General features: G+C 46.1%; 1 protein-coding gene across 1 annotated transcript in view; it reads left to right on the top strand.

Annotated features, from left to right (window-relative positions):
- Positions 1–1,056: 1,056 nt before the first annotated feature.
- SRGAP2 (SLIT-ROBO Rho GTPase activating protein 2) overlaps positions 1,057–26,856 on the top strand; it is a gene marked incomplete at its 5' end in the record, with an annotated part of 35,603 nt that continues 9,803 nt past the window's right edge. The window contains 12 exons of the mRNA XM_010150644.1: positions 1,057–1,281; positions 2,896–2,997; positions 3,841–4,038; positions 8,637–8,721; positions 11,383–11,410; positions 13,267–13,297; positions 15,309–15,369; positions 17,752–17,829; positions 19,686–19,820; positions 21,139–21,244; positions 22,647–22,871; positions 26,073–26,152. Of these exons, the coding sequence (XP_010148946.1) occupies positions 1,057–1,281; positions 2,896–2,997; positions 3,841–4,038; positions 8,637–8,721; positions 11,383–11,410; positions 13,267–13,297; positions 15,309–15,369; positions 17,752–17,829; positions 19,686–19,820; positions 21,139–21,244; positions 22,647–22,871; positions 26,073–26,152 (1,354 nt within the window). The remainder of the gene's footprint in view (positions 1,282–2,895; positions 2,998–3,840; positions 4,039–8,636; positions 8,722–11,382; positions 11,411–13,266; positions 13,298–15,308; positions 15,370–17,751; positions 17,830–19,685; positions 19,821–21,138; positions 21,245–22,646; positions 22,872–26,072; positions 26,153–26,856) is intronic.

Genomic DNA, 26,856 nt, shown 5'->3' with positions numbered 1-26,856 from the left:
ACACAATGACAGTGATGAGACCCAAATGATGGGTGAGGAGGAGATTTCATGTGAATTTTGCTTACAGAGCAGCACAGCAATCAGGCAGATGGTCTCTTTCTTTTTGGATGTGCTCCTGGCGTATGTAATCTTGCTAGTAATTCCAAGAAGGTGGGTTCCTTTCTCGCTCACTTTATTAGATGTCTGAAAAATTCAGGCTGTTTCTGATCAGCTAATGAAAAGCGCCATTCTCCCTTCAGAAACATTAAGACTTGGCTGCTCAGCCATGGGGGAGATGAAGCTGCTTGATTGTCTTCCAGTGACATCATCCTGGTGTCGGGAATAGCCAGGAAATTCTTGACCATGACCACTTTCTGCTTGAAAGTGGTGTGGGTTTTTTTTTTTCTTGCTCTTCTGTTTCACCCCAGCAATGAAGTCATCCCAACTGGCCGCTGCTTGCTTTTTGGATGCCTGTTCTTTCTGCCTCTGATGCACAGGTCGTGTTCTTGCTTCCTGCAGTATAATGGATTAAGCAGTTTTCTGTGTCTTGGGTGGAATAATTTAAATGCAGATGATCCAAATCCTGCGTCTCGTTTTTTCCGGGTAGTATTTTAGTGCATTGTTTTACTCTGACTAATTTTATTTAAGGATTTTTGGAGTGTTTTCAGTGGGAATCAGTGCCCTGAAAGTAAGGTTAGAATCTAAAGAAATAGACTGAACATACCCCCTTCTAGGTTACTTTTTGGTTTTTTAACAGCATGAAATGAACTCTCTACTACTCTGTGAGAACTCTGCAATGTGGTGTAATTGTTTAAGCTGTACTTGTCTTGGAGACTAATTACAACATGATGTTGATTGGGATTAGAAGTTGAGAATACTGTTCGGGCCAACTCCGAGGACCCCTAGTAAAGATGCCTCTGTGATCAGTGGGAGATGTGAGACTGCTCTGGTACCCAGAAGATGCTAAAATATCCATGACTCGTTATCCATTTATATGACTTTCAGCTTCGGAAACATTTTCACTTCCATTCCAGAACTTCTTCACTTATTCATATGGAATTGTGTGCCTCTTTCCAGCAGTGTTGTGACCTGGGATACCACGCTAGCCTCAACAGAGCTCTCAGGACATTCTTGTCTGCTGAGCTGAACCTGGAGCAGTCAAAGCACGAGGGTCTGGACGCCATCGAAAACGCCGTGGAGAACCTGGATGCCAACAGTGATAAGCAGCGCCTGATGGAGATGTACAACAATGTCTTCTGTCCCCCCATGAAGTTCGAGTTTCAGCCCCATATGGGTGACATGGTCAGTTCGTATTCCGCTCCGGCTCTAGCTCTGTAAACACTTGCAGCTTTGCCTGTTTACTTCCCTCGTCTTTGGTAGCGAGACCCACTACGAGGCCACCTGTTTGGCTCTATTTTGGGAAGGGAAAAGGGGACTGAGTTGAAGATTAGGGAGAGGCTCATGGCACAGATGTCTGAATATAACTGACTCATTTTCTGATTACCAAAGCTACTGAAGATGAAACTACTTAATTAGGTACAATACTAATTGTAGAGGAAACACTGTGTTAACCTCTCATTCAAGCCACAATTAACCTCTGCACCCCGAGACAGACTCTCAGGGTAGAGATTTGAAGGGACAACAAGAGGCTAGACTTAAATGCAGGTTTTTGAGGCACTGGAGTGTGTAATCGTAGAGCACAAATGGTTTATGGTGGTGCTTTATGCATCTTCATTGTGAGACAAGGCAGGCAGGACTTTCATTTTTGGCAATGAAAATCCCTCTTGTTATAGGTTTATCAAGATGTGGTTACTCATCAGGGAACTGTTGAAAGTAGCACAAGCTGAAACCGGTTCACAAATCTAAATGGGAACACATGTACACTGTAATAATTTAGGTCAATTGGTTGGCTTTCTAGACTATCCTCCTGAAGGCTGAGGAAGAACTGTGCGGATGGTCGCTTGCAGCCAGCCTCTTAGAGTCGCTGCTTCAGGCTTCTCTTTGTCTCTTCCCTCTTACGTGAAACCCTCAGACTGCAAATGACCTTTCTCAGTTTTTCTGTGCTTCAGTCTTATCCTGTAAGACTGTGGGAAGAAGAAGAGTGACCTGCAGACTGTCACTCAGCTAACAGCTCACTTTCACTGAATCATTCATCTCGGCTCTCCTCGAGGCCGAGTGAGCATTTACAAATGCGAGCTGTTAGCCTGGGTGCGATACACCAGGTTGAATATGTGCTGGTCGCGATAAAACTCCAGTTTCTCTCCTTAAACAATAGCCTTACGCAGTGAGGTCAATGTTTTCCTTTTAAAACCAAACCAAATACCGAACTACAAAGCTGCCTCGTGCTGTGAAACAAGACTCTGAACAGTGCTGGGAAGCCCACGGTTCTGGCATATTTGACAGGTCGCTAACCTGCTCTTTTTTATTTCAACTTTGTTGGATTTATTACACAGTGAATCGTGCCTGTTCCTGTACTGTACAGGATGCTACAGCAAGCTCAGCCACTCGTACTCCCACCCCAGGACACCTGGATGGTATATTGACCCAAATTTCTCTTGATGTGCCAACAGGCACTCACTTCTTGAGGGTTTAGGGTGTGATGAGCCCAGTGTCTGCCATAGAGGACTTTCAGAACTCAGGAGAAGCTTGTGTTACTGAAAGGAGCTATTTTTTTTCTAGTTCTCTTTTAATATTCATGTTCTGCTTCACTTGCTTTCCAACACAGTCGGGGAGTGAACTGCAGTTTGGTAGAACACAGGCCTTTTCCACTGGTTGAAATCCAGGGCCATAAAGATCTAAAACGAAGCACTTTGGAGGAAGTTTGTTTATAATAACACAATGCACTATTTGCAATGTTCTTGATTCTGTGGGGTTTTTTTTCCTAGCCCTCTGAAACCGGTGCCGTTTCTCTTCCAGGAGTCGCAGCTATGTGCCCAGCAGCCCGTCCAGAGCGAGTTAGTGCAGAGGTGCCAGCAATTGCAGTCTAGATTGTCTACCCTTAAGATTGAAAACGAGGAGGTGAGCTGAACAACCAAAATCAACAGCCCTTTTTCTACTTCCAGGGGGGAGTGGGGACTAATTAAGGAAGAATCTAGTTTCTGTGATCCTCGTTTATGGAAAATTGTGGTAAAATTGACAAATAAGGCAACTGAGGCCAGCGGTGTGTGATTTGACGTGAAAACTGCAGGGAGGGGATCCTTTAAAATACCTACATGTATCTCTTCCCGTCCTTAATGTGATGGGGCTGGCTGTGTTGCACAAGTTGTATTTGAGTAACTAATAGAAAAAGGGGATTATAATGTTTTGCAGTGAAGACTGAATTTGCATAACCTAAGGTAAGAGCTGATTTATGTTTAATTGGTCATCTGAGATGAGACACAGCTAGCTCAATGGCCTCTGTTTGGGAAGAGGGCAATACCTAATCTGCACCTCTGTGTTTTCAGTTCTTCTTGGGGAAAACTTACAACTCCTTTATGCCTAGGAAGTTGATTCTGGCCTTCAGTGAAAATGTAGAGTACTGCAAAGTCCTTTTCTGATATCTAATACCTGATGCCCAGCAGATGTAGTTAGAGAAGACAATTTTAAGAGCTTTGTTCCAGCACTCTTCGCTTTCAAGTTAAATTTCCTTATGTGTCCTCGTCATCCCAGACTGCAGGTGTTTTCCTACTCCTGGCAGGTCTGTGTGCTGCCAGCAGTTTATATGGACTGTGCTGTTAATGAGGAAAACTTGTGTTGTACACGTTAATTATGGCACGCAGGATGTGAAACCAGTAGTGTCTGTTTATTAGTAAAATGCACCCGGGTACTTACCACCTCTGTTCTTTGCTTCGTTTCTTACGTACTCTCGTTCTTGCTGGACAGGTTAAGAAGACTATGGAAGCTACGCTCCAGACGATCCAGGATATCGTCACGATAGAGGACTTTGATGTCTCTGACTGCTTTCAGTACAGCAACTCAATGGAGTCTGTTAAATCCACGGTCTCGGAAACGTTTATGAGCAAACCGAGCATCGCCAAGAGACGGGCCAACCAGCAGGAGACGGAGCAGTTCTATTTCACAGTAAGGAGCTAATTTTCAGCATGAGCACGTAGAACGTATTTAGAATTACACTCACAAGAGAGTGCAAAATGAGGCTATCATCTTGCCAAAACGCGCTGTAATTGATTTTGGACCAGCAGAGTAAGCATGTTGGGTTTTAAAGACGGGTGCTTTGAATTCTTTACAGAGATATTGGGATACCTCTCTTGATGCAAAATTACTCTGTGGGTAAACTGTGTAAAATTTAATTTCTTCTGCATCTAAAAAGGAATTGTCTGAGACCGTAAAGCTTGTAAATATCAGTTTTCAAGAAAATCACTCTTTCATTTCTGGCTATTATCATCTTACAATTTCGGCTCACATAAGCTTTTAATTGTGTCAGTGCGTTTTTACAAGATGCTGAGAGCTTTTTACACTGAGTTTCATACCAGACTATGTATGTTTTCCTAAATTGGGTTCATGTTGAACTGTTGAATTCGCTTCCATTCTAAAAATATTTCCAAATAGCAGATAAAAATCACACCTCTTACCCTGGTTACTTTGCTGTTCCTTTGGGCATCTTCCTCTTCCAAGAACGGCGTTGCTGATTAGAAGTCTTCAGGTTGCACTAGCTGGCAGGATGGTTTCTGTCAGGCCTTGGCTTAGTCAGATTAAAAGTCTTTGTAGGAGGTGAAGCTGGCTGTTGAGAAGAGTGAGTGGACAAACTGCTTCAGTGAAGAAGGGATTGACCACCCTGCCCGGGGTTGTGAAACTAGAAAAATAATTTTTAACTGTTCTCTTTCTAGAGAGGGACTATTCAAATAGGAGACTGAACCCAGGATGTTATTTGGGTGTAATGTTTTTCCGTTTTGTGGTGTTAGTTTCCCGCTGCTGAGCAGTGAGGTCCTGGCAGGGCTGTGGAGCCGTCTCAGCAAGCAGAGGTGTGATCTGTCATGTCCTGCCCAACGTGGGTGAAATAGAATCACAGAACCATAGAATAGGTTGGGTTGGAAGGGACCTTAAAGATCATCTAGTTCCAACCCCCCTGCCATGGGCAGGGACACCTTCCACTAGACCAGGTTGCTCCAAGCCTCATCCAGCCTGGCCTTGGACACTCCCAGGGATGGGGCATCCACAGCTTCTCTGGGCAACCTGTCCCAGTGCCTCCCCACCCTCTGCAGAAAGAACTCCTTCCTGATATCTAATCTAAACCTGTTGACCAGACTTATAAATATCCTTTATAAGGATTTCAGGTTTTGACTCTCTAAGGAGCAGTTTTTGTGGTGTATGGGAAGAGGCCCAGATGAGCGTTACTGAGGCCGAGGGCAGAGCTGTGTAGCAATGTGGGCGAGGCATTCTTTGTGCAGGGGATAAAACAGAGTGTGGTGCACAAGAAGAGCTTTAAATCCCCTCATAACTAAATGCTGAGGGATATGAACTGAAAGAAAAATATTCATTTGAAAGAATACTCTGTTACTGCGGAACTCCGGTTGGAAATTCCACGTACTGCGTTGCTAGCTAGGCAGAGCTCTTAGGTAAATATTGGGATGGTGCTGTGGGAATTTAATCGAAGGCGTGCTGACTGTAGTATCTCTACACTGACATAAGCTGTATTTCCGCTGGAGGCATATCCTTGCACACCAGTGCCACGATGGCCCCGTTGTTAGGGCTTTGAGGGATGGTTTGTATTGGGAATAAAAGCTTAAACTTCCCAGTGCTGCTGAAAAGCATAGAAATGGTGATGGTCTTAGCACGGAGCTCATGCAGGGAGCTAAAGCAAGGAAGTAGCGGTGACCTGGGAGCTGAAACGTGGGGATGTGTCCTGGGGGACGCTGCTGCCATGGCTGCACTCCTGCTGCCGGAGCCGGCAAAATCGGAGCTAGCGTGAGGATGCCTGTCAGAGCTGAAATCCTACTGCTGACTGTAACAGAGCTGGCACGCTGCCCTACCTGAGGAATGGGGGATGAATGGTTTGATTCTTTCACCTCTGAAACAGGATAATTTTAGTTCTTACTTGAAATGGGTTTTTTTTTTTCCTCTAAAAGATTAAAACCCAGTACAATGCACATTCTGTGAAGTGCTTTAAAAATTCATGTAAATTTATTATTACCAAACCCTTAAGACATGGGTGAGTATTGTAGGAGGTTCCCCTGCTAATCAGCCCTACAGAAAGGTCCCGCTGGTGGTGTCAATGTGCCGCTGTTCCCACGTTCGGCGGCTCGCAGGGGAGCGGGGGTCTGATTCGCCCTCAATCGAGCGCCTTGTTTGAAACTGTTCCGGGGGGGGCGAGGGAGGGAGGAAAACTGCTGAGCTCTCCAGACTGGGGACAGTTAAGGATGTGGGACAGTGGCAGAAACTGCTTTTCTCTCTAGCCTCAAAAGCACAAAATCTCTTTTCCCTGAGAACTGCCCTGTACCTGGGCTTAGCAAGGGTGTCAGAGTTAGGTGGGTTTGGGGAGATGGTAGGTGCAAAATGCTCACCATCTCTGCCTGACAACAGACCTTCAGCTCTTTAATTCTGCCCGTGCAGAGATGGAGTGGCTGGGGGACATTTCTGCTGCTTCGTGTCTGATTGTACTTAGCCTGAGTCCAGCAGTGCTCTGCCGGCAATGGAATCCTTAGGAGTTCTGTAGTTTGATCATTTTTTTTTTTGACTGTTTTCATTAAACCAGAAATCAAATGCCTAGGGGATCTTTGTAATTCATTGAAAAAAAGCCTGGAGCCTTATTTTGAAATGACTTATTTTTTCATAAGCGTACTGGTAGCGGGCAGGGTACAGAATGTTAGGCATGAGGAAATAGAAAGAACACATGAAATACTGCCTGGGATAGGAACCTTCTCTTTGTCTCCTTTAAAACAGCCCCTGGTCCCCGTCTGCGGGCAGGCGATGTTCCTAATCTGAGCGCTGCCAGCGCCGCAAAGGCAGAGCATCTGCGAGTGCCAGCCGCATCCCCGGCCCTGCCCCGCACTGAGCCGCAGCCACCAGTGAGCTGAGCTTAAGTTTTTACAGCAGCTTCAAAGGGAAGCTGAACTCTCTTCCAAATCAAGTTGATTTGCTGATCTCTAAGCTTCTGTTTGAGCTATTTGGAGCTGAGCCTTCTAGCCCTTGTGTCTCTTGGCCTGATCGTGACTTTGAGACGGGGAGCTTGGCACCTCCCAGATTTATCCTCAAATCCCCACTTCAAATTCTCTGGCTATTTTTGCAGCTTATACTCTTCATGTTTTCTCCTGTCAAAATTTGATGCAAAGATCTAAGTGATTGAGCAAAATACATAGTTGGGGCTTGGTGAGCAGATTCTACAGGGAAAATCCAAAATATGCAGTTAATTTTTCTTTTTTGCCACGGTCACCAGGCTTCCTGTTTTCTTCTAAAACAACCACCAAAACTCCAAGTGTCAGTATAGGAAGCAGGAAGTGCTGAGACACTCCAAAGGTAGTTAATTCTTGGGAAATTTTTCTTCCAGTCTTGTCAACCCAAAGGGACATAAAACACAAGACTTCTGGCTGTTCGTTAAAGCCCCAGCTCAGCCAGTTTTGTTTGTTGTGGGGGTCCACGCTGCTGCTGCAGAGCCCACGGTGGAGACTTTGTGGGGTCCTGGAAGTGTTACCCCACCCTCAATACTGTGTGTATGTTGCTTCTTGGTTCTTTACATTTTACGTGGAGGCTGCCGTTGTTACAACCTGCGTAGGGCAAGCAGGGGCCAGGCATTCTCATTGCTAAAAACACTGTTTTTCACCTTAAGGGTTTGCAGTTGGGACAACTGGAAGAAAGTGGATAGAATTGGGGAAAGCTGAAGACAACTGGAATGTTTCATTATTAAATGCAAATCCTGTCTTTGTGTTCATCTTTCTGGGTGAACTTTGAAAATATCTCATTATTCTAAAGAGTGGCCTGTGATATTTGAAGAGTTATGTGCTATTTGTTTATTTTTGAGTGTAAACATGTCCTGATTACAATGTGGACAGCTACTCTACAGCAGGGTATTTTATGTGCCGCAGCACGGTGGAGATAAATAACGCTGCGGTGCACTGCAAGGAGATGAAAGAGCTGTGAAAACCCAGCGTTCGCAGAGCTGCGAAAAATCAGGAAGGAGTGGGGAAAAACAACGGCGTGATTGTACAATATTTCACCGAGAGAACAAATCTAGACTTAAATAATATATCTTTATTTGTTTTGTCCCGTGCTCCCCCCTGCAACCCCGTGTGTCATCCAGCGGGGAGGCAGGCGCACTATTTGACAAGTGAAGTGGGGTGAGGGAGGTTAAGTGAGAGAATAAGCACAGTAGCAGCCTTTTAGTTTGTTAAAACAGATTGCTCATTCAGTCGCCTGTGACGCGCGAGGGAAGTGCGTTTCCATTTCTCTCCTGTCTGGAGAGAAGAGGCATGACAGCTTCTCAGATGTCTTAAAAGATGCCAAACATTCAGCTGATTCCACAGCGAGACAATAGGAATTGCGCTGCGGATACGTCCGGACTGAGCTTCTGGATTGCCCAGACACTATAAACCAGGAGGGGTTGGTTCATCCCTCACACTGTAAACTTCAGTGTGATTTTGTACTTCACATTAAGCTCAGAATCCTAAAGATGCAATCAAAGAAATTAATTGTCTGCTCATGATCTTGGTTTTTTTCCACTTTCACAGAAAATGAAGGAGTATCTGGAAGGCAGGAACCTGATAACAAAGCTCCAAGCCAAACATGACCTCCTTCAGAAGACCCTGGGAGAAAGTGAGTCTGGGACCCGCTCGTCACTGCTATTAGCCGGGCTGTTGCACTTAATTAGTAGCTGACTGTGGGTAACGGTTGTGGATTGCTGATGCAAAGTAGACACACTCATGTTTTATGAATTGACTTTTCTGACCTCTCTGTTGGAGAAGGCGAGTGACCTACATGGCTGCTGGATTAATGGTGAACAGAAAATGCTTAATGATCGCTAATGTGCACTGCTTATTTGTTAAAACGCAGCATATGCCCACTCATTCATCCTGTCCTCTCCTGTACACACACCTTCTGCTTCTCGCTTAATCTGTCTTGGGGTGAACCTTGTGATTGCCACTCTGCTGACGAGCTGAGTGTTGCCTTGTTAGGCTGGTCAGAAGTTGCACTGGCATGGCAGCTTAGCTGCTTCTCAGTGATCAATCCAGACCAGGCTAACGGGTGTGAGCACGGCTTTTATTAGGGGAATTAACCAATGAATTTCAGAGCGTGTGAAGTAAGTTGCCTATCTGGAGGGCATTAGTCAGGGGGCAGCAGCAAGGACTGAATATGCATGTGCTGTTAGCGTTAGAACAAAGGAAGATTTCTTTCCCTTCATGGTATGGGCAAATCCTGTTGGCCAAACACACTTAAACTATGCATCCATGTTTCCATAGAAACCAGTCTGCCTCATATTTGCAGAGGAGGTTTTAACAGTCTAAATGTCAGGTCAAAAAATGGCTCAACCCCTTCTGGGGTTTATATGCTGGAGCGAGGCTCCTGTATTGATACGTAGCTTGACCGGACTCCCCACGGTTTATGGCGTGCAAATCTTCTGAATGAAAACTTAAACAGCATGTGGTCTTTGAAGTGCTTCGCTTCCAGTTTAAAAATGCACTATAAAAATAAAATACTTGCTGCTGCAGTAATTAAGAGTTTCATGTTGATCAGACCCAAACCACAGGTCGGTAAGGAAAGGACGTTGCCGTCGTCCTGTGCTTTATGATTTAACGTCGCCCGTCTCTTCAGCTGCCCTGTGGAAAGGGTGGATGAAGCCAAAGATCCATGTCCTCAGGGTATTTTTCTTCTGCCTCTAAATATCTCCAAATGACACCCATGCTGCCCCTGTGACTAATCACATTCCTGGATCAGAGCTGACCTCAGCATACCGAGCCCTGCTTCCCCTTAACCTGCCTGCCCCTTGAACCCATCTCGAGCTGGGGGGGAAGAGGAAATTAAATGCCATTTCTGTATTGCTATGTAGATTTAAAGGCTGCTTCTGTTTTCTTGCGGTTGCTTTGCAAATCAGAGCTTTTTTAGTCACTCTGTGAAGGGACCCAGTGTGTGTCAGGGTGAGCTGAAAAACAAAAATCACTGTCATCTGGGAGATCAAAAGGAGGTACATGTCTCCAAAACCACATTAGCAGGTTAATGGTACAAACTGGGGACTGTGCCTAGACCTATCCATAAAATGTCACTTCACTGGGGAAGGGGCAAGTAAAATTCCTTTCACAAGTCCCCAGAGCACGGTTAGAAGCTTTACTGGAAAGATGTGCGTACAGCTGCGTGTCCCTGGAAAACGCTGGAGTTTGTTAGGATTTCTGTTCTTCTTTGCCCCATCCTCAGGTGACATTTATTAGTCCTCTTGCAAATTGCCTTAATCTGAAGATGACAAGTTCCAGTTATAAAAATAGCAGCAAGTCTTCCTATCTGCAAGTAATTATGTCCCTGCCTACTGTACGCATTTGTCACCCTAATGTAGGAGCCCCTTGATGTTGCCACAGCCATGTAATTTATATATATGAATATTCTATGATGGAAGTGGGACAGATGGCTGGAAATTCTGCTTCAGAATAACATTTTCATGTAAATTATGCACTGTTTTGGCTTTACGTGGGGAGAGGAAAGTGGCTATTGAGATGTGTTGAGCTAATTGTCAGCCATCAGCAATTAGACGTTTCCCTCGTTCATTCTTCCCTCTCCCCAGGAGCAGGAAGATGACTGTAGGGAAGGTGGATTTTCAGCTGTTGTAAATCAGTGTGGTTTCACTGATGATGATCTATACCAGCCAAAGATCTGGCCTGCACAATTCCCCGAGGCAGTGCTCGTTTTCTGTCTCTCTCGCTCCTCGTGGTGCCTTAGCGGTAGTCGTTAGCTTGGCCGCTTCCTCGCAAACTCCCTGCAAGTTCATGGAACGTTTTTATAAATGTTTGTGGAAAATAGCATTAAACGTCTGCCTCCCAAAATAGCCTAATGCCGGCACGTTCCGTCTGTGGGCTAACAAATCCGTGAATGTTTTCACTCTTACTGCGTGGCTGCATAATCTCTCGCCCCACCAATTCCCCTGGGAAGAGGGAGGGAAAGGTTGACAAGCCCAGTTTTTTGGCAGCAGAAGTCAACAATTAAAAGGCACAGGGAACTAATTTTCAGAAACAATACTTTCCAAAGACACAGTCCTTGGGCAGCCCGAGCTGTTTGCTGCGTTTCCTGGTCGGTGGCGGCAGAGCGGTGCTGGCCGGGGTGGGCTTCGATGCTCTCCGTGGCAGCGCTTCCAGGGGAGGCAGCCACAGCTGCCCTTTCCCTCTCTGATGGATTTTTCTCCCCCATCTCCTTCCAAAACTAGCTTTACAAAGCTGTTGAAAGCATTTTACCATTCCTCTCTTCTAATGCTGTTAGTCTTTGTCTTCTCAACAGGTCAACGGACTGACTGCTCCCTTGCCAGGTAGGTGTGGCTCCAGGGATCATTTTTTAAGGCAAATCCGATGCAAATCAGTCACTGTCATTCTGGGTCAGTTGCCAGCCCAGGCTATGTGTCTGTTAGTAGCTAAATGGACATCTTTTTCAATATAAGCAAATTCCTGGTAGTTAACATGCCTTTAAATACCATCGCTAATACCTACGGCAGCGCGAGGTAGGGGCACAGCTTACATGTATGTTGAGTAACCTCTGATCAGCTGAGTAAGGAGTGTTTCTTTGGGTGCAGCACCTGCCGAAACACCTCTCCCGGCTTGGTGCTACCCGGTGCTGCCGTTGTGACCGTGCGGCTGCTGGCAGGGTGGCCCCGTGGAGGTCTTGTCCTTTTTCTTAGCCCCATGTACTTAATGCAGATCGGGAAGGGGATGGGTGTGAGAAACTGGTTCGTTTGGCACTGTCACCCAGGGAAGTATTCTTCAAACTCATATTCTTACACACGAATTTGTATTTCTGCAAGAGATGAGCCCATGACTCTGCAGGGTTTAGCCACGTGGTTGGTGTGTGGGGCCGAGTAACGTAAATCGGGACAACTCTTTATCCTGCTGCTGCTTTCTGCCGTGGGGCTGGATCGCGCAGTACCGAGGTCATGGAGAATCAACTTTTCATTTGTAATTAGGACCAATCACAGAACCATAACTAAGCTTCTCCTGATGGGGTTTTTATAAAACATAACAAATCTCCATCTCCAAATTGATGGATTCGAGGGGCTCCGCCGGGCACAAGGAGCTGGAGTAGGGGCTGTGCATCATCCTGCCTTGTTAACAAAAGGAAGGTGATTACTACGGCCCTGGAGTCATTACTACTTTTCACATTCCTTACAGCAAAGCAAAGCTGACAGGTCCTAATTAGAGCCTGACATCTGTAATAATAAAATATTATTCATCATGAAACAATTTTAAATATCAAAGAATCATTACTGCTAATAGTTTAAAATAGACCTTCTTCTCTGTGACAGCCCATGGAATCTGATTCCTCTTCTTTTCACTCAATGTTTTTGATTTTTATAAGAGGAATTTCCCCTGAATTAACACATTGTACAGTCTTTTTAAAAATCACAGTTCTAATCACCTTATTTATAATTCAGCAGCCATCTGCCCTAGCAGAGAATTGGCTTGAGTGATACATTATTAGGGCTTCTCTGCTATTATCTCTCATGCTTCATTTTTACAAGAAACTATAGGAATTTTAAACCACGGTAATAAATTCTGAAGGAAAAAATCCTGGCACAACGTGATTTTTTTTCCTATTTTTCTGCAGTTAATGTCTACCAACATAAAGACCATCATGGTTTACACTGAAAAGGCTTGGCCTGGGGAGCATGTGCTGGTGTTTGAGGGTGTTTGTTTTATTTATTTATTTGAATTCTTATCAGGAACTGTAATAAACCTCCCCAATGGCCGCTGTTAACTGCACGGTAGGAACTAGCGTGCTCCCACCTGCTTCTGCCCTCCACAGAGCGGCTCTTTCAGAGAACAGCTACGTGTAGTTTATAATAAACTTCATCGTGAACAAGGAGCCCTGTATAGCAGATTTCCATCTGGTTGGAATTAAAACGTCAGGGGTAATCTTTTCTCAAAGCAGCGGACTCCCTCGTGTCTGTTTCAGGATTTTAGTGATTTAAAGTCACTTAAAATCTTTCTGAAGTTCCCTAAATTGAATGAGACTTAGTCATTATGATTGACTTGTATATCTGGCTCCTTCCTTTCTCCAAAATACACGTGGTTGGAATACCAAATGAAGGAGAATGATGATAGTAGAGGATTATCCTGACTCTTCTATTCTGTTTTTCCCTCCTGCACCAACGGGCGGTTCCGCTCTCCGCAGCGGCAGGCGCAGCTCTACCATAAGGAAGCAGGTAATAAACATTTCCTGAAGTAATGGACCAGGAGTAGGTGTGTGCTTGTAGGGGAGGATGGATGGGAAACAGGGAAGTGGTTTCCTTCTTCCCTCCCTCTTACATGGACCTTTTCAGTCTTATTTAAGCAGAACTGGTATCTGCTCACTCAGCAACAGAAATTGATAAAACAGGGATCCACAGCCTTGATTCGTGTTCTCTGACAGAATTTAAGAACAGTTTTACCCAGTGTTTTGACAGACCTGGAACCAAAAACGCCAAACAGCCTTGAGCTGCCTGGACGGTCACGGTTTATGGGTTTCATGCTGCTGTTTCTTTGTCCCCTTTCCCTTCATTTTCCACTCGTATCCCTCTGCAGTGCTATTAAACCAGTAACTGCTCGCTCCTGTCTTGTAATAAATACTTACAACAGCCATGTCTTGTTTTCCTGGCTGGAGCTGAAATATGTTCCTCTGAGACAGGGGAAGAAACAAAAATATTTTTGTATCAACAAAGTATTGTTGGTACTATAAAGACAAAATTTGGCTTGGAATTCCATTTCATACAGTCTGTCTTGGGGTGTTGCTTTGTAGTTTTTAGCATCCCTATATACTGGAAATTTAAGTAAGTGAGCAGGTTTTGGGTTTAAAGTGCAGAGTCAAACCTTTTTCATTTTCTGAGCTTAATTGTTCCTTTATTTATGCTCTGAAAATGGTCCTTTTCTGTGCTGAAAGTGTGGGCGTGTGTCTTGATTCCCATTTTCACAAGTAGTTTTTGAGGTGTCTCAGAAACATATTCTGACTCGAGTAGAGCTGATTTGGAAACCTAATATCTCTGATTTGGAAACCTAAATTAATAATTAATGTGCCTGCAAACACTGAATCCGCAGCTCGCAGTAACCTACATGCAATCACTTGCTCAGGGATTTAAGAGGGTTTTTTTGATTGTGACCTAACAGTTTAAAACATAACTGCTCGGAGAGTTTCCATCTCTGCTGGGGACCCAAATATGTGCTTTGCTGTGGGTTCTTCCTGTCCAACCCCAAAATAAGTCTAGGGGTTATAATGCTGGCTGGCTGATCATTAATAAAGCCTGTCCTCAGGGGCCAGTTGGCAGGCTGGCTCGTGAAGTATTCTTAATTGGGCGGTGGCGTTGTGTACGGCGTATAGAAAACTGGGTCTAACTGGCTATGGGTATTAGCAGAGAAATTATTAATTGTCACTATATGACTAAGATCTATGACATGCCAATAAAACAAAAAGCATTAAACCTAAGCAAGTTGGGAAAGTGGTTGAACTGGGGGGTTTTATATGTATTTTTGAGCAGAGGACTCATCCTTTTGAGCCGATTGGAACGCCGGTACTGCAGCATCCTAACAAATGAGTGTTTTGATATAAATTAGAGCTGTCCAAAGCTACGGCAGAAGAGGCTCTGCATAAGCAGAAAGGTGGAAGTTTTAATCACACGGTAATGTTAACCACTGGCATCTGACCTTAAGCCAACTGCAGCCCTTCTGTTGCTTGGTTGCTGCTCCCCAAAATGGGATGAAAAACTGCAAACACCGCAGGAATTCCGTTGCCTGAAAAGTAACCTGGGATGCTAGGAAGCAGAGACTGGGGAAGTGTAAAGGCTTGTTTCCATACTGAAGGCTCAGTTAATGTTGATTAAGCTGGAAACTGGCCATCTAGAAGGTTTTACGGTGTTTGGACCGAAGGCGGCGCTCTCTGTGAGCGGGTGCCAGTATAGTGCACCTTGCTCAGTGGACTCTGGCCGTAGGGTACCGATGGGCTGGTTTAAATGTTTGTGACAGGATAGCAGGAGATGGATGCGATCCTGGCATCACTCACATTTGGGGTGTTTGGTCAGTCCAGAAACTGAACACACCTGGAATTGTGTGGAAGCAGAACATGGCAGATGAGATGAGAAATTTGTTTTCCTTTTTTTTTGATGTGTGCCATCCCCATCCCCCATCCTCCTGTTACCATCACTTTGCATTCTGACGATACTCTTGTTTACATTTCTCCTTACGCAGGATTCCTCACAAGCCATTCCCCTGGTCGTGGAGAGCTGCATACGCTTCATTAGCAGACACGGTGAGTTGGTGGGCAAAAGGTACCCTCAGATATTTCCTTAAAAGGAGCAGTGATGCGGAAGCCTTCTGAAAAATATTCACAGTAGCTCGGGACATGGCACTTGTGCAGAGGAATCCTGGAGACGGCATTATAAGGAAACCATCCCTGACTTGTTGGCTGTACAGCTGGTCCAGAGGAGGCCACGGAGATGCTCCGAGGGCTGGAGCCCCTCTGCCATGGGGACAGGCTGGGAGAGTTGGGGTGTTCAGCTTGGAGAAGGGAAGGCTCCGGGGAGACCTTATAGCACTTTGTAGTACCTGAAGGGGCTACAAGGAAGCTGGGGGGGACTTTTTACAAGGGTCTGTAGTGACAGGACAAGGGGTAACGGCTTTAAATTGAAAGTGGGGAGGTTTAGATTAGATATCAGGAAGGAATTCTTCCCGCAGAGGGTGGGGAGGCACTGGGACAGGTTGCCCAGAGAAGCTGTGGATGCCCCATCCCTGGGAGTGTCCAAGGCCAGGCTGGATGAGGCTTGGAGCAACCTGGTCTATGGAAGATGTCCCTGCCCGTGGCAGGGGGGTTGGAACTGGCTGATCTTTAAGGTCCCTTCCAACCCAAACTGTTCTGTGATTCTACTATGTGTGTGATCGCATTTCCAAATGGTTATTGCAAATAACTGACACTGCAAATGTTGTTCTTTCAACAATATCCCTTTGTTTCTTGTAAAATAAGGTTCCTCTCCTTAGATACCGCTTAGGTATCCTTAGATACCTCACCTCCACTCAACCTTGCTTTCAGGCCTGAAGTGTGGCCTTCACCAACAATAATCACGCCCTTCCTAGAGGAGGAGGAATACTCAAAGTGTTTGAATGGGGGAGGTCAAGTAGTGAATAATCGCTTAGCGATTGCCTCAGTGAGATGATTTGTACCAGTTTCGAAGGTTAACTTCACGGCACTGAACACTGTAAAATATTTTTATGTTTATTGTAATTTGTTTTCGTTTTTAAGTGATATCACTTGTTAGTAACATTTGAAACAGCTGTTAATTAGCATATGTAGAAAGAGGTAGAATTTATCTTCATTAACCAAGACACAGAGCGAAATGATAGGTCCTGTTTCATTTTCCTTGTTTAATTACCATTTTAGAAACTATAATCTAGAGTCCCATTCTCATCATCACTTGGAAGAGCCAAGGGCTGTAATCCTTCATTAAGGCCATACTTGGATATTTGCTGGAAAAAATCATTACAACCACATTGCCGTGCTAACCAAACTGGGGCCATCAGGAGATTTTACGGTTTAGATTGATACTCCTGGCTCAGCTTAGATCCCCAACAGGGAGATTTTCCAGCAAACTCAGCTGATTCTTGCTTTGAATGTCAGATCGTGGCCTTACAGGTAGAGTTCAGGAATGCGCTTTTGTACACAAATTCCACTTTAGGCAGAAGAAACGACAGAGCTGACGCACTTACAGTGCGGAAATGAATTTTGTTGGAGGTAGCCTGACATTTCTAAATGTTTTGCTGCGTAGGTGTGGGATGAATGTCACGTTCATTCTTGTTTCTCTGCACTTGGGATGGTTTCTTTGCGTTGCTCTTAGCTGTGTGTCACAGCCACGTACCGCAAAGGTTTCATTGCCCTGGGATGAAAACGGCCGCAGACACTGAGAGGAAGAGGCCGCAGGTGCCTTCAGGAGCTTATTAATTTATAGCCGTTATTAGGAGTAAAGCCAAGACGTTGCAGCATTCCCTGTTTCAGAAAGGCTTGGGTGAATGGGAGTTGACTTCCCCACGTGAGGCGTGTGCTTTGCTCGTTACTTGATTTGTAGCGGTTGTTGCTCATCACATGTACCAACGAAACAGTCGCGACGGTGACGCGTTGGAACATCTCACCAACTTGATAATTGGTTTAATGACGTTGCTAATTCTTATGCTTTAGCAAGGACATCTTAAAGACTATCCGAAAACCCTGGTGTGGGTCATGCTGGGGTAATTAAATGCTTCCGTTTCAATTGGCTGATTTGCTCCGGGCCTTTGCAGTATCGCTCTTGCAAAATAAACTGCTTCCTCCTGTAGTTTGCCGTATTTCACTTCTGGCTGATATACCGTTAGTTTATGACTTTCTCTGGGTTGTAAAATCCTTTGGGGATCCTTCAGAGTAAAAGATAACGTGCGTGGCTGTTACAACCCAGTTACTCTGACAGTTTATGAAGAAGGGTTAATGTGTTTTCTCTGCAGTGCTGAGTCCTGGTTTCACATATTCCGTATGTGCCTGGACTTACAAGGCATTTAAAACATCGTACTTCTGCCTGTGTTGCTTATATTTCCTTTATCATATGGGCAGTAGCTGATGAAGGGGCCAGCTTATCTTATCTCATTGTTATCAACCTCTCTTGTCTTGCAGGTTTGCAGCATGAAGGGATATTCAGAGTGTCTGGGTCACAAGTTGAAGTAAATGACATAAAAAATGCATTTGAGAGAGGTAAGGAAGATCTTGGAAACTATTCCCAAATGTATTAATTTGTTTAACTGTCTGAAATGGCACGTTTTGAACGCAGCTTGCTACCCTTTGGTTTTTGCTTCCTAAGTGAGTTTAGCCCAAATGCTCTTGAAGTGCTGGTTAACCTCGATCGCTCAAGGCGTGGCGTTGCGCTTTGTCTTGCGGAGCGTCCGCGTAATAAATATTCTGAATTCAGTCTTCTCTCATGTCTGAGAGTGTGCTGATCCTTTGTAACACTAAAGGATATGGAGATCTTCGCTGCTGGGTGTCACTGCATTTCCCTAGCCTCTCCCCTAGCCCTTTGTGAACAGGCTGGCTGCTAGAGGGTGAAATTCCGTTTCCCATGTTCTCGAGGCACAGCTTGGCTACATTTGATCTGAATATCGGCGAGTGAGAGAGTAAATTTCAAGACACTGTTAACTTGACATAGCTTTTAATAGATTTGATTTTCTGTGTGAAGAACCATTCCGTACAAAGGCAACGAATGGCTGGGAGCCTCCTGACTCATCAGCTCCTAGCCGGGCTGCTCTCCCTGGCAGAGCAGGTTCAGAAGAGCTCGCTCTTCAGGCAGCCCTTGCAGCCTGTCTCCCCGGTCCTGCTTGGGTCACTGGGGACAACAGGGCTCGTGTTCATTCCCTGAATATCTCACCCTAAAAGACTACAGTTAGCGTGATCCTGTGCTTGCTGTTGGAAGGGATGAGCAGTGATTGCTTAGGCACAGCAAGTTTATTTTTCTCTGGGGAAGAGAGGAGTTTCATGGACAGCACGTATGAAACATGGCATCTAATTTCACCTGCGTTCATCTCCTCTACCTGAGAATTCAAATCCTCAGGAACAGAGGAAGCAGAAATGTGTATTATAGGCTGCAGGTAAAGGCTTGAATAAAAGACCTGTTTATTTAAGTAAAGGAAAAAGCAGTCATCTTGGGAGAATAGCCACCTGTTCCAGCACTAACATGCAGAAATAAAAAGGCGATTTCTTTTTATCGTGTCAGCTCCCTTGTCTGTGCAAGGCGTATGATATACAGAACTGACAAAGTTAACAATAACGTCTCTGCAGTTTATTACTTCATCCAGAACCCTTGGTGGCAGTTAATATCAAGGGTAATGCCCCGGTTTGTAGTGGCCCATTTATTATCCTGTGTGCTATTAAGGTAATAGGCAAGCTTTGGTAATTTCAGTCACATAATGGATATATATAGCTTCAATCTGAGGATTGCCCCATCATCAAATCTAATTATGTCTGATAGGGAGTTTTCCCTAGGGAAAAACTCCTCAAGTGGGCATCTTTTCCTTTGTAATGCAGACAAACTGTGGGATATCCGCAGTGACAAACTGTCCCAGAAACACACACCTCCCCCGGCCGATTCAAGAGGAGGTGTCCGCATCCTGCTGAGCCAAGTGCACGATGCTCAGGGCCTCCTCCACACTAGCTCCAGCTGTGAGTTGGCATAAAGACCCACTCCTGGACTCACGTACTGTTCACCTCCGCGGTGGATCTGTGAAGTTCACACCCTACCAGAATCTCTGGAGCGCAGAGCCTGGAAGCGTTGCTGCCGCTCCACACCACCCTCCGCGGGTGTGAGCCAGGCGCTCGGGTGTCACTGCAGTCTGCCTGACAGAAAGGTGTCCCAGGTCTCCTGGGATTGCTGTCAGAGGCTTCCCTTCCCCACGGCAGTGCACGGGAGAGATCCCTACCAAACACTGGGTGTAGTGCAGTTGGAGTAGGTGGGATTCGTGCTGCCTAAATCCTTTTCTCCAGCTGAGATACATCCTTCCAGTCTGATTTTCTCCAGTATTGTGATTGTTCTTGCCTGTTTTTCTTTGCTTGTTGTGAAGGGGAAGATCCGTTGGCTGGGGACCAGAATGACCATGACATGGATTCAATAGCAGGAGTTCTGAAGCTCTATTTTCGAGGGTTGGAGCACCCTCTCTTCCCCAAGGATATCTTTCATGATCTGATTGCTTGTGTCAGTAAGTATATGAAGATCTGAAAAGAAATAGAATTAATTTTTCCAATCTCATCTTCCAGTTTCCTCTCTTTCCTGTCCCCTTTTTCCTGGCTTCAAAATAATCCTTTTATGCTTACTTTGGTTGGGTTTGTGTTGCACTGGTATCCTCGTCTCTGTTAGCAGAGTCTGGGCATTTCCCTGGTTACCACCATCCTTATTCTGATGGCAATTTTTTTATGAATGAGCAAGGAGAGAGAAATTAATAGATTCTAAGGACTATCATGGATTTTTCTGAGACAGTGCTTCGTGACAGGATTTGTTTGAAACAGAATAAACCAAAAACCTCCACTTCTGAAAAATAATCTTTCAGACCTCTCATCAGGATGTGTCAGAAATGCTGTCTCAGGGACAGGGCTTCTTGCCCGGGCTGCTTTCCCTGCGTCGGCAGCTACACGCTGCCTGCTCCCTTTAGCTGCCACGGTAGCAGTCATACTCCTCTGAGCTTCATAACCAGAGCAGCCATCTGTTGACTCCTGTTGAAGCCTCTCAGTCATGAGGGCAGTCACAGTCCAGTTGTTAACATTTTTGATGGTTTCTCAAGGTGTTTCTGGTGGGCAGAGGGTTGTTTTTGTATTTGGTATGTGAACAACCTCATTTTAAATGCCCTGACTATTGCAGAGTCCTTCAGAATCCAAGAGTGAGTCTGTTGTCCAAGTAGTGAAACAGGCGTTGTGGTGGCAGCCTCTGAAGTAAAGCAAAAGATAACTGCATCTGTAAAAAGCCTTGTGGTTTTCTTCTCCTGATAAATGCATTTACAGAGTTGAATTCACATTATATGAAAAGAAAAATCTGCTTCCAAATAAGTTCTCCCTTCCGAGATGATTTATGCTGCCCACTGATTTCTCAGCAGGCTGCTGCACACAGAGCTTTTTGCCTCACCCTTTAACTATGCTAATTTTCCTTTGAGTGTTATACAAGTTCTTTTTTAAACACCCACCTTTCTCAGCTAACTTGAATGAGCTATTGTGCCAGAACTATTGAAACAGATGACATCCAGTGCTCCCACGCTAGGAAGGAACTCGCAGCGAAGTTTCACGTGTTCAGGGACCTTCCTTGTCAAAGGCTTTGCCAGCAGGTTCTGCAGCCTCTGCGTTCCCATGCCAGGCAGCGCTGGAGCATCCGGAAAAACGGCAGGCCCTTCCTTCCTCTTGCTGCCGCTGCTCTGCTGGCTGCCCTTCTGATAGTCTCCACAGGAGCCATGGTAGCACACTGGTTGCATGTGGGCTCGGTGGCAAGCTGTGAGGATGGTGATGACGCTGTGTGCTCTTTCTTCCTTTCAGCAATGGATAATTTACAAGAGAGAGCGCTCCACGTCCGGAAGGTGCTTCTGAACCTGCCGAAGACCACTCTGATCATCATGAGATACCTCTTTGCATTCCTCAATCAGTGAGTATCCCCAAGAACACCACGGCCCTGCTGTAGGACTTGGAATAAACGTGGTGAATGGCAGAACCAGCCTTAACATTGCTGCGGGTGATCTGAGCCACACTCGAAGGCACACAGGCCGCAGTAGCTTGCCGTTGCATCAGCCCTACCAAAATTCATCCCGATGATACAAGCGCAGTCGCAAAGGAGTTGCAGAAATTCAAGTGAATAAGGTGCTAGTAATCCAAGCAAAAAGTTACATGAAAGAGTCAGAAACTGGGTTCCACGCCAGCCAGAGCACAATGTGCTAAGCAGAGTGAGTGCGGAGGGGGAGTATGTTTCTTTTACACAGCGTCGGTTCATAGGATGGTGTGGCAGCAAGGAGTCAATAGTTTTCTCCAGTAACGTGGCCTTGACGCCTGAGGTAGCCTAAAGGAAAAATGTCCAAGCCAGAAGGTCACATAAACGTTGTCAAAGCCCTTTGAACACCATTTAGGTGAAAGAGAAGTGTGAGGCAGTACACTGACCTGTCTGCTTTTGTAAAGCTCTGGTTCATCAACTACTTCTGATGAACATCTCATTCCTTACATTAAAATGAGACAGTGTTAGGGTTTGGGGTTTTTCTTAAAAAAAAAAAAAAAAGGCATTAAAATGGAGCAGACATTTACTATACCTATCATATATTCTAGTGGTTATTTCTCTTAGGAAAGCAAGGGGGTTTGTTTCACTGATGGCACTCCTGGAGTCTCTGAAATGTGTGACTTTCCAGTCTCCGTAGTTTTTAATGATTCTAAGTATTGATCTAGAAAACAAAGACTTTCAAGGGGAATTGTATTGGAATTTTATTCTGTTGCATCTTTAATTGTTACCTGAAAGGCATAAATTGTAGGTTTGGGACAAAATTTAGTCAGGTAGACATTGTGTTTTAAAACAATAGGCACCATATAGAAACTGGAAGGTTCAGATTTGCTGGGAAATCCTGAAGAGGAGTTCTGAAAAAGGCCCACTTGAGAAGCTCCTGGGCCTTGGAGAAAGGTTGTAACGCTCGGCACGCTTGATGATGTGCGTTTAGGTAGAGAGGACCCGATAGAGCTGTGGTATTGAGTGTGGGGCTGTGGACAACAATAATAGAGAAGAATTGAAGATTAAGGACAAATGTCCTCCCCTTGTAAAGTCAGCACCCAGTACTTTTGCATAGTCTCGAGCTTTCAAAGTCCCTCTGGGGCTTCGGTTCTATTTCTGTGTAAATGCCATCAGCATCTCACTCTTTACGTGGACCCAGAAGGTTCGTGTCCCAGCTGATCGGCTTTAAACAGCAGGAAGTCCAAAGCAAACCATCCCAGCTGCAATGTGTGCTCTCCAGCAGGCGATGATGATGGTGATTTCTGCTGTTAACCCTCCTCCCCACTCCTGTCTTTTGCAGTTTGTCTCAGTTCAGCGAAGAGAACATGATGGATCCCTACAACTTAGCCATCTGCTTTGGGCCAACGCTGATGTCTGTGCCCGAAGGTCACGATCAAGTCTCTTGCCAAGCTCACGTCAATGAATTGATCAAAACCATCATCATCCAACATGAGAACATCTTCCCAGGACCACGGGAGCTGGAGGGTCCAGTCTACAGCAGAGGTGGCAACACCGAGGATTACTGGTAGGATAGATACCACTGAGGAGAAAAGGAATGGGTGGATATTTATTTACAGATTAGCGTGCTACCATCGCGCCTTCTGCACGGTCTGATTCTGGATTCGAGCATCTGGCTCAGTCTTCCAAAAATCTGTTTTATGGAAGAGAAGATGGCTCTGGTGTCTCTGGAGAGTCACCAACGTGAAATAAGCTGGTAGAAAGTGGCTATTCAGTTGTCATTTATCTTGAAGGGCAAGGTTGTGTAGGGATTTTCTTGGATGTTCTGGTATGGCGGCTGCCAAATCAATCACTTTCCTTCTTTTTTCTCCTGCTTTTGCCTTATTTTTTTCTGCTTGTCTTGAGTGCCTTTGCTTCAGACACACAGGAGGTCACTTGCAACTGAACCTAGAAAGCTGTGGCATGGTTTAATTTTCAGGGCAGCACTGCTGGTGGGGGAGGGAAGAGGGAGGAATGCAAAATCACCATTTTCATCCAGCTTAAAGCTCAGGAGGCCCGGCCGGGTGTGCAGTCTGAAAGCCACATCTGGAAACAATTCAGCCAGAGCGGCTCTTGTCATCTGGGGTGGAAGGTTGGGGAGTGGGGGAAGGAAAGGAGGTGTTTTCTTTCCTACTGGCCAAGCTGATCTCTCCCTCCGAAAATGAGGAATGTTAAATTGTGACCTGCTTCTCCCCCTCCTTCCTTCTCTCCTCCAGTGTCCCAGGAATGCAAATTATTATTTTCATATACTAGAATAAATACATTTTTGAAATGAAGTCACTCTGGTGACAGAGCTCGCCTTGTTTGCCTGACGTGGTTCAGAATCGCTGTAACCATCAGCCCGCTCCCCGTACAGGCTCCTCTGTACTAACTGCTGTACGCAGAAGCCTTGCCAGAGCCTCTTTTGGAAATTCTGTTAGCTTACCCTTCGCTCTGATGTTTTTAGCTGATGTTAATACGTGAAAGGATTGTAGAGGGGAAAAAAGAAATCTCAGAATCTTTGTGACCTTCAAGAGACACATTAACTTTGACAGGAGGTTTTGTCCCTTAAGGCGAGGGGAATAAAGATGTGAACCATTCAGCACGCTCTGAGGTGCGGGGGATGCTTCACGCAGGAGGCAAAATGTCCTGGAAGGTGATACCGATTTGCTGAAGGCATTTGTTTTTATTTTGCTGCCCTTCCGAACCACCCTGACCTGAGACCCTAGTAAGAGAGAAGGGTGGAGGCAAGCGGGGGAGGCTGCTTACGGTCAGGAAGAAGCACCTGGTTCCCATTCCAGCCTCCTCGTATCCCTGGCATTTAGATGGTACTTCGTTACTGCCCACAGGGCTCCTTGCACAACACGTACGAGCAGCAGAGGGGATCCTTGCTGTTGGGCTGGTTCCTCAGGGGATGGAGCCTGCTACGTTTGTATGTCCTGGTGCCCATGCCGGGGAGCTCGCAGGCTGTGCTTTGGCATGGAGGCTGCCCGGGCTCGGCGCCACGGCTCACGTGCTCTGCACCCCCGTGCCTGTGCTCTCGCTGCGAGCGGCACTCGCCTTCCGTCGGCGGGAGCCTTGGAATGGCTCACCGGGGGCAGAGGAGGGTAGAGCGTGACAGATTCGGGGCTGCACTGCAGGCATCTGGGAAATACCGCCTTCGAGGCGAGGCTGGGAGTATGCTGCGTCTGTCTGTCCATCTGAGACGGCACGAGGAGAGGCTGGGGAGAGGCCAGTCCTGTGTGCTGCCGTCGTGCAGGCAAGTGACACCATGGCGGGGCAGAAGGCAGCTTAGAGCCGCTCACCCTGCGTTGCATTCCTCCGGCGGTATATACCGCTCGCGCTCTCGGAGCCCGCGGGGGGAAAGCCCGGCACTAACCGCTGCAGCATCCCGGGGCTCACGTGACAGGGATGGAGTCGGCAGCCAGGACAGGTTTTTTGGTGGAAAGTGCTGCTGGAGGCATGGATAGGAAGAGGCACGTGGTCTTGGAGGTATTTGGATCGTTAGCATTGGCTGTGCGCGACATTACTTCACAGTCTGCGTGAAACTCTAGCCCTCGATGCCGTGTTCCTCTTGGGACCGCCGTTTGGCTTCAGATCCTTCTGTAAACTTTATTAAGTAGCAGAAGGGCTTTGCAAAGGACGGGAAGGGTTGATTCCTGAGGTACTGACTCAGAAGTTGGTGAGGCAGCTTCGTGGCGTGTGGATTAAAGCATAATGAGACACCAGAATTACCCAAACGCTTTACCCTTTCTCCTTTTTCTTGTTTTCTCTCCTTTAAAAGAGTATGGGGGGCGGGTTACCGAAGGGAGGGCACTTGACATCCGCGATCGCTTTAACCATTGCAAGGCCAAGGGGCTCATCCCAACGAGGGATGACGTTATTGCTGCAGGAAGGGAATTACAAATTGCTTCGGATGAGCGCAGCGTTTTCTCTTCAGCACTGGCGCCTGGTAAGATGAGGAGTGAGCACTATTTTCTCTTCAGACGAGCAGGCAGGGCAGGCCGGCAGCGCTGCCAGCTGGCAACAGCTCTGCCGAGCTGCCTGGGAGAGGCGACGGATCCTCTTCCAGTTTCCTTTCTGCTCCTGTCCCGAGGGAACTGCTCATGTAGCTTCTTAGGAAAACATAACCTTTGGTCGCCACTTGCTGCCTATTGATTCTTTCAAAGCTTTTCCTCCTGCAGAACACAAATGAGTACGCTTGGTTTAGGTGCTCTGCAAATAAAGATTCCAGGTGATTAATCCAGCTATGGGAGCTGTTCAGAGAAATGAATGGGACAATTACGATTGTGATAAAAGGGAAGGAGTGAGGTGACAAACCCGGACCTGGAAATACCATTATGAATTGAGAAATAATTTCCCCCTGGAAGTGGCAGCCTTCTCACCACTCATCTGATGAGCTCATTGGGGAATAATTCTGGCATGGCAGAGAGGATCTAGACTCAACGTGCCACTGCTCTCTGACTTCTGAACATCTCCAGATGTCCAAGTTACAAGATCTGAAGTTGGACGTCCCTGATAGCACACGAGAAGGTTAACAGAGATGTTTGATTTGCTTGATCAAATAAGAATTTAGCTTGATTTTTAGACACTGACTTCCGTATGCACAAATGCATCTGCGGAGTGTCTGTCACAGTGGAACCTAGGTATTGGCTTCCCATATGGATGTTCCTAGTTACCTTTAATTGTTGTAAATGAGGAAACTCAATTTCTGCCAGAGTAAAGCGCTGTCTCTTTCCTTCTGTTACAGCGAAAGTCCTCATGGAGAGAGAGCCTCCACGGAAGACTCGGTTCAGGACGTTACGGCTGAACACCACACCAGCGATGACGGTAAAGTCTTACCTCCTTGGTCAACTGGTGCAGCTGGCGGTGGGGGAGGCAGAGATGATAGTGCTTTGCAGTGTAAGTTCAGCGTTAGATCCCAAGCAGAGTTGAAATCAGAAGAGCCACTTGAAACACCACTTGCAGCATTTAATGCCAAAAAGCAAGAAGGTATAGGATGAACAGGAATCTTTAGACATTAGCTGACTGTTTTTCAAGTATCCCTTCTTTTCAAGGGTGTCTTAGCAGCAGGCCTGGGCACACTCTGTGCTTGCCTGACTGAGCTTATCTGTACCCTAGAAGGATCTTAGCCTTGGGAAGCGCAGAGCCAAAGGCTGGATGTGTTTCGGCGTGTGCTCCCACTCCCCCTCTGCGTGTGCCAGGCATCTCACCTTTCAGCAGCTCTGGCAAGGGAATCGTGACTGCTTTGAGCCCCAGTGGTTCTGCTTTAAGGAAGCAAGCAAAATGAAATCAAAAACTGTGTCTTCTACCCAGAGCCAGGTTTTAGGATAGAGGCTCCTGGTGGCCTCTCTCACGGACAATTTTTGGGTCTCCTCAGGGAAACTTTTACATTTCTTGGCTGCTGAGTGAAAAAGGGTGCCAGCGCCAAGAATGTCACGATATTTTCCAAGGAAAAGGTGATGTTGCAGTCTTTGAGTGTCTGTTGTTGATACTTCCAAAGCCTCCCTCTGCGGCGGGGAATAGCTGCCTGT

This window comes from Eurypyga helias, unplaced genomic scaffold (assembly GCF_000690775.1).
Source record: "Eurypyga helias isolate BGI_N326 unplaced genomic scaffold, ASM69077v1 scaffold21374, whole genome shotgun sequence".
In the NCBI taxonomy this organism is placed as follows: Eukaryota; Metazoa; Chordata; class Aves; order Eurypygiformes; family Eurypygidae; genus Eurypyga; species Eurypyga helias.
The sequence above is the reverse complement of the archived record's forward strand: the minus strand, read 5'-3'. Positions and strand labels throughout refer to the sequence as shown.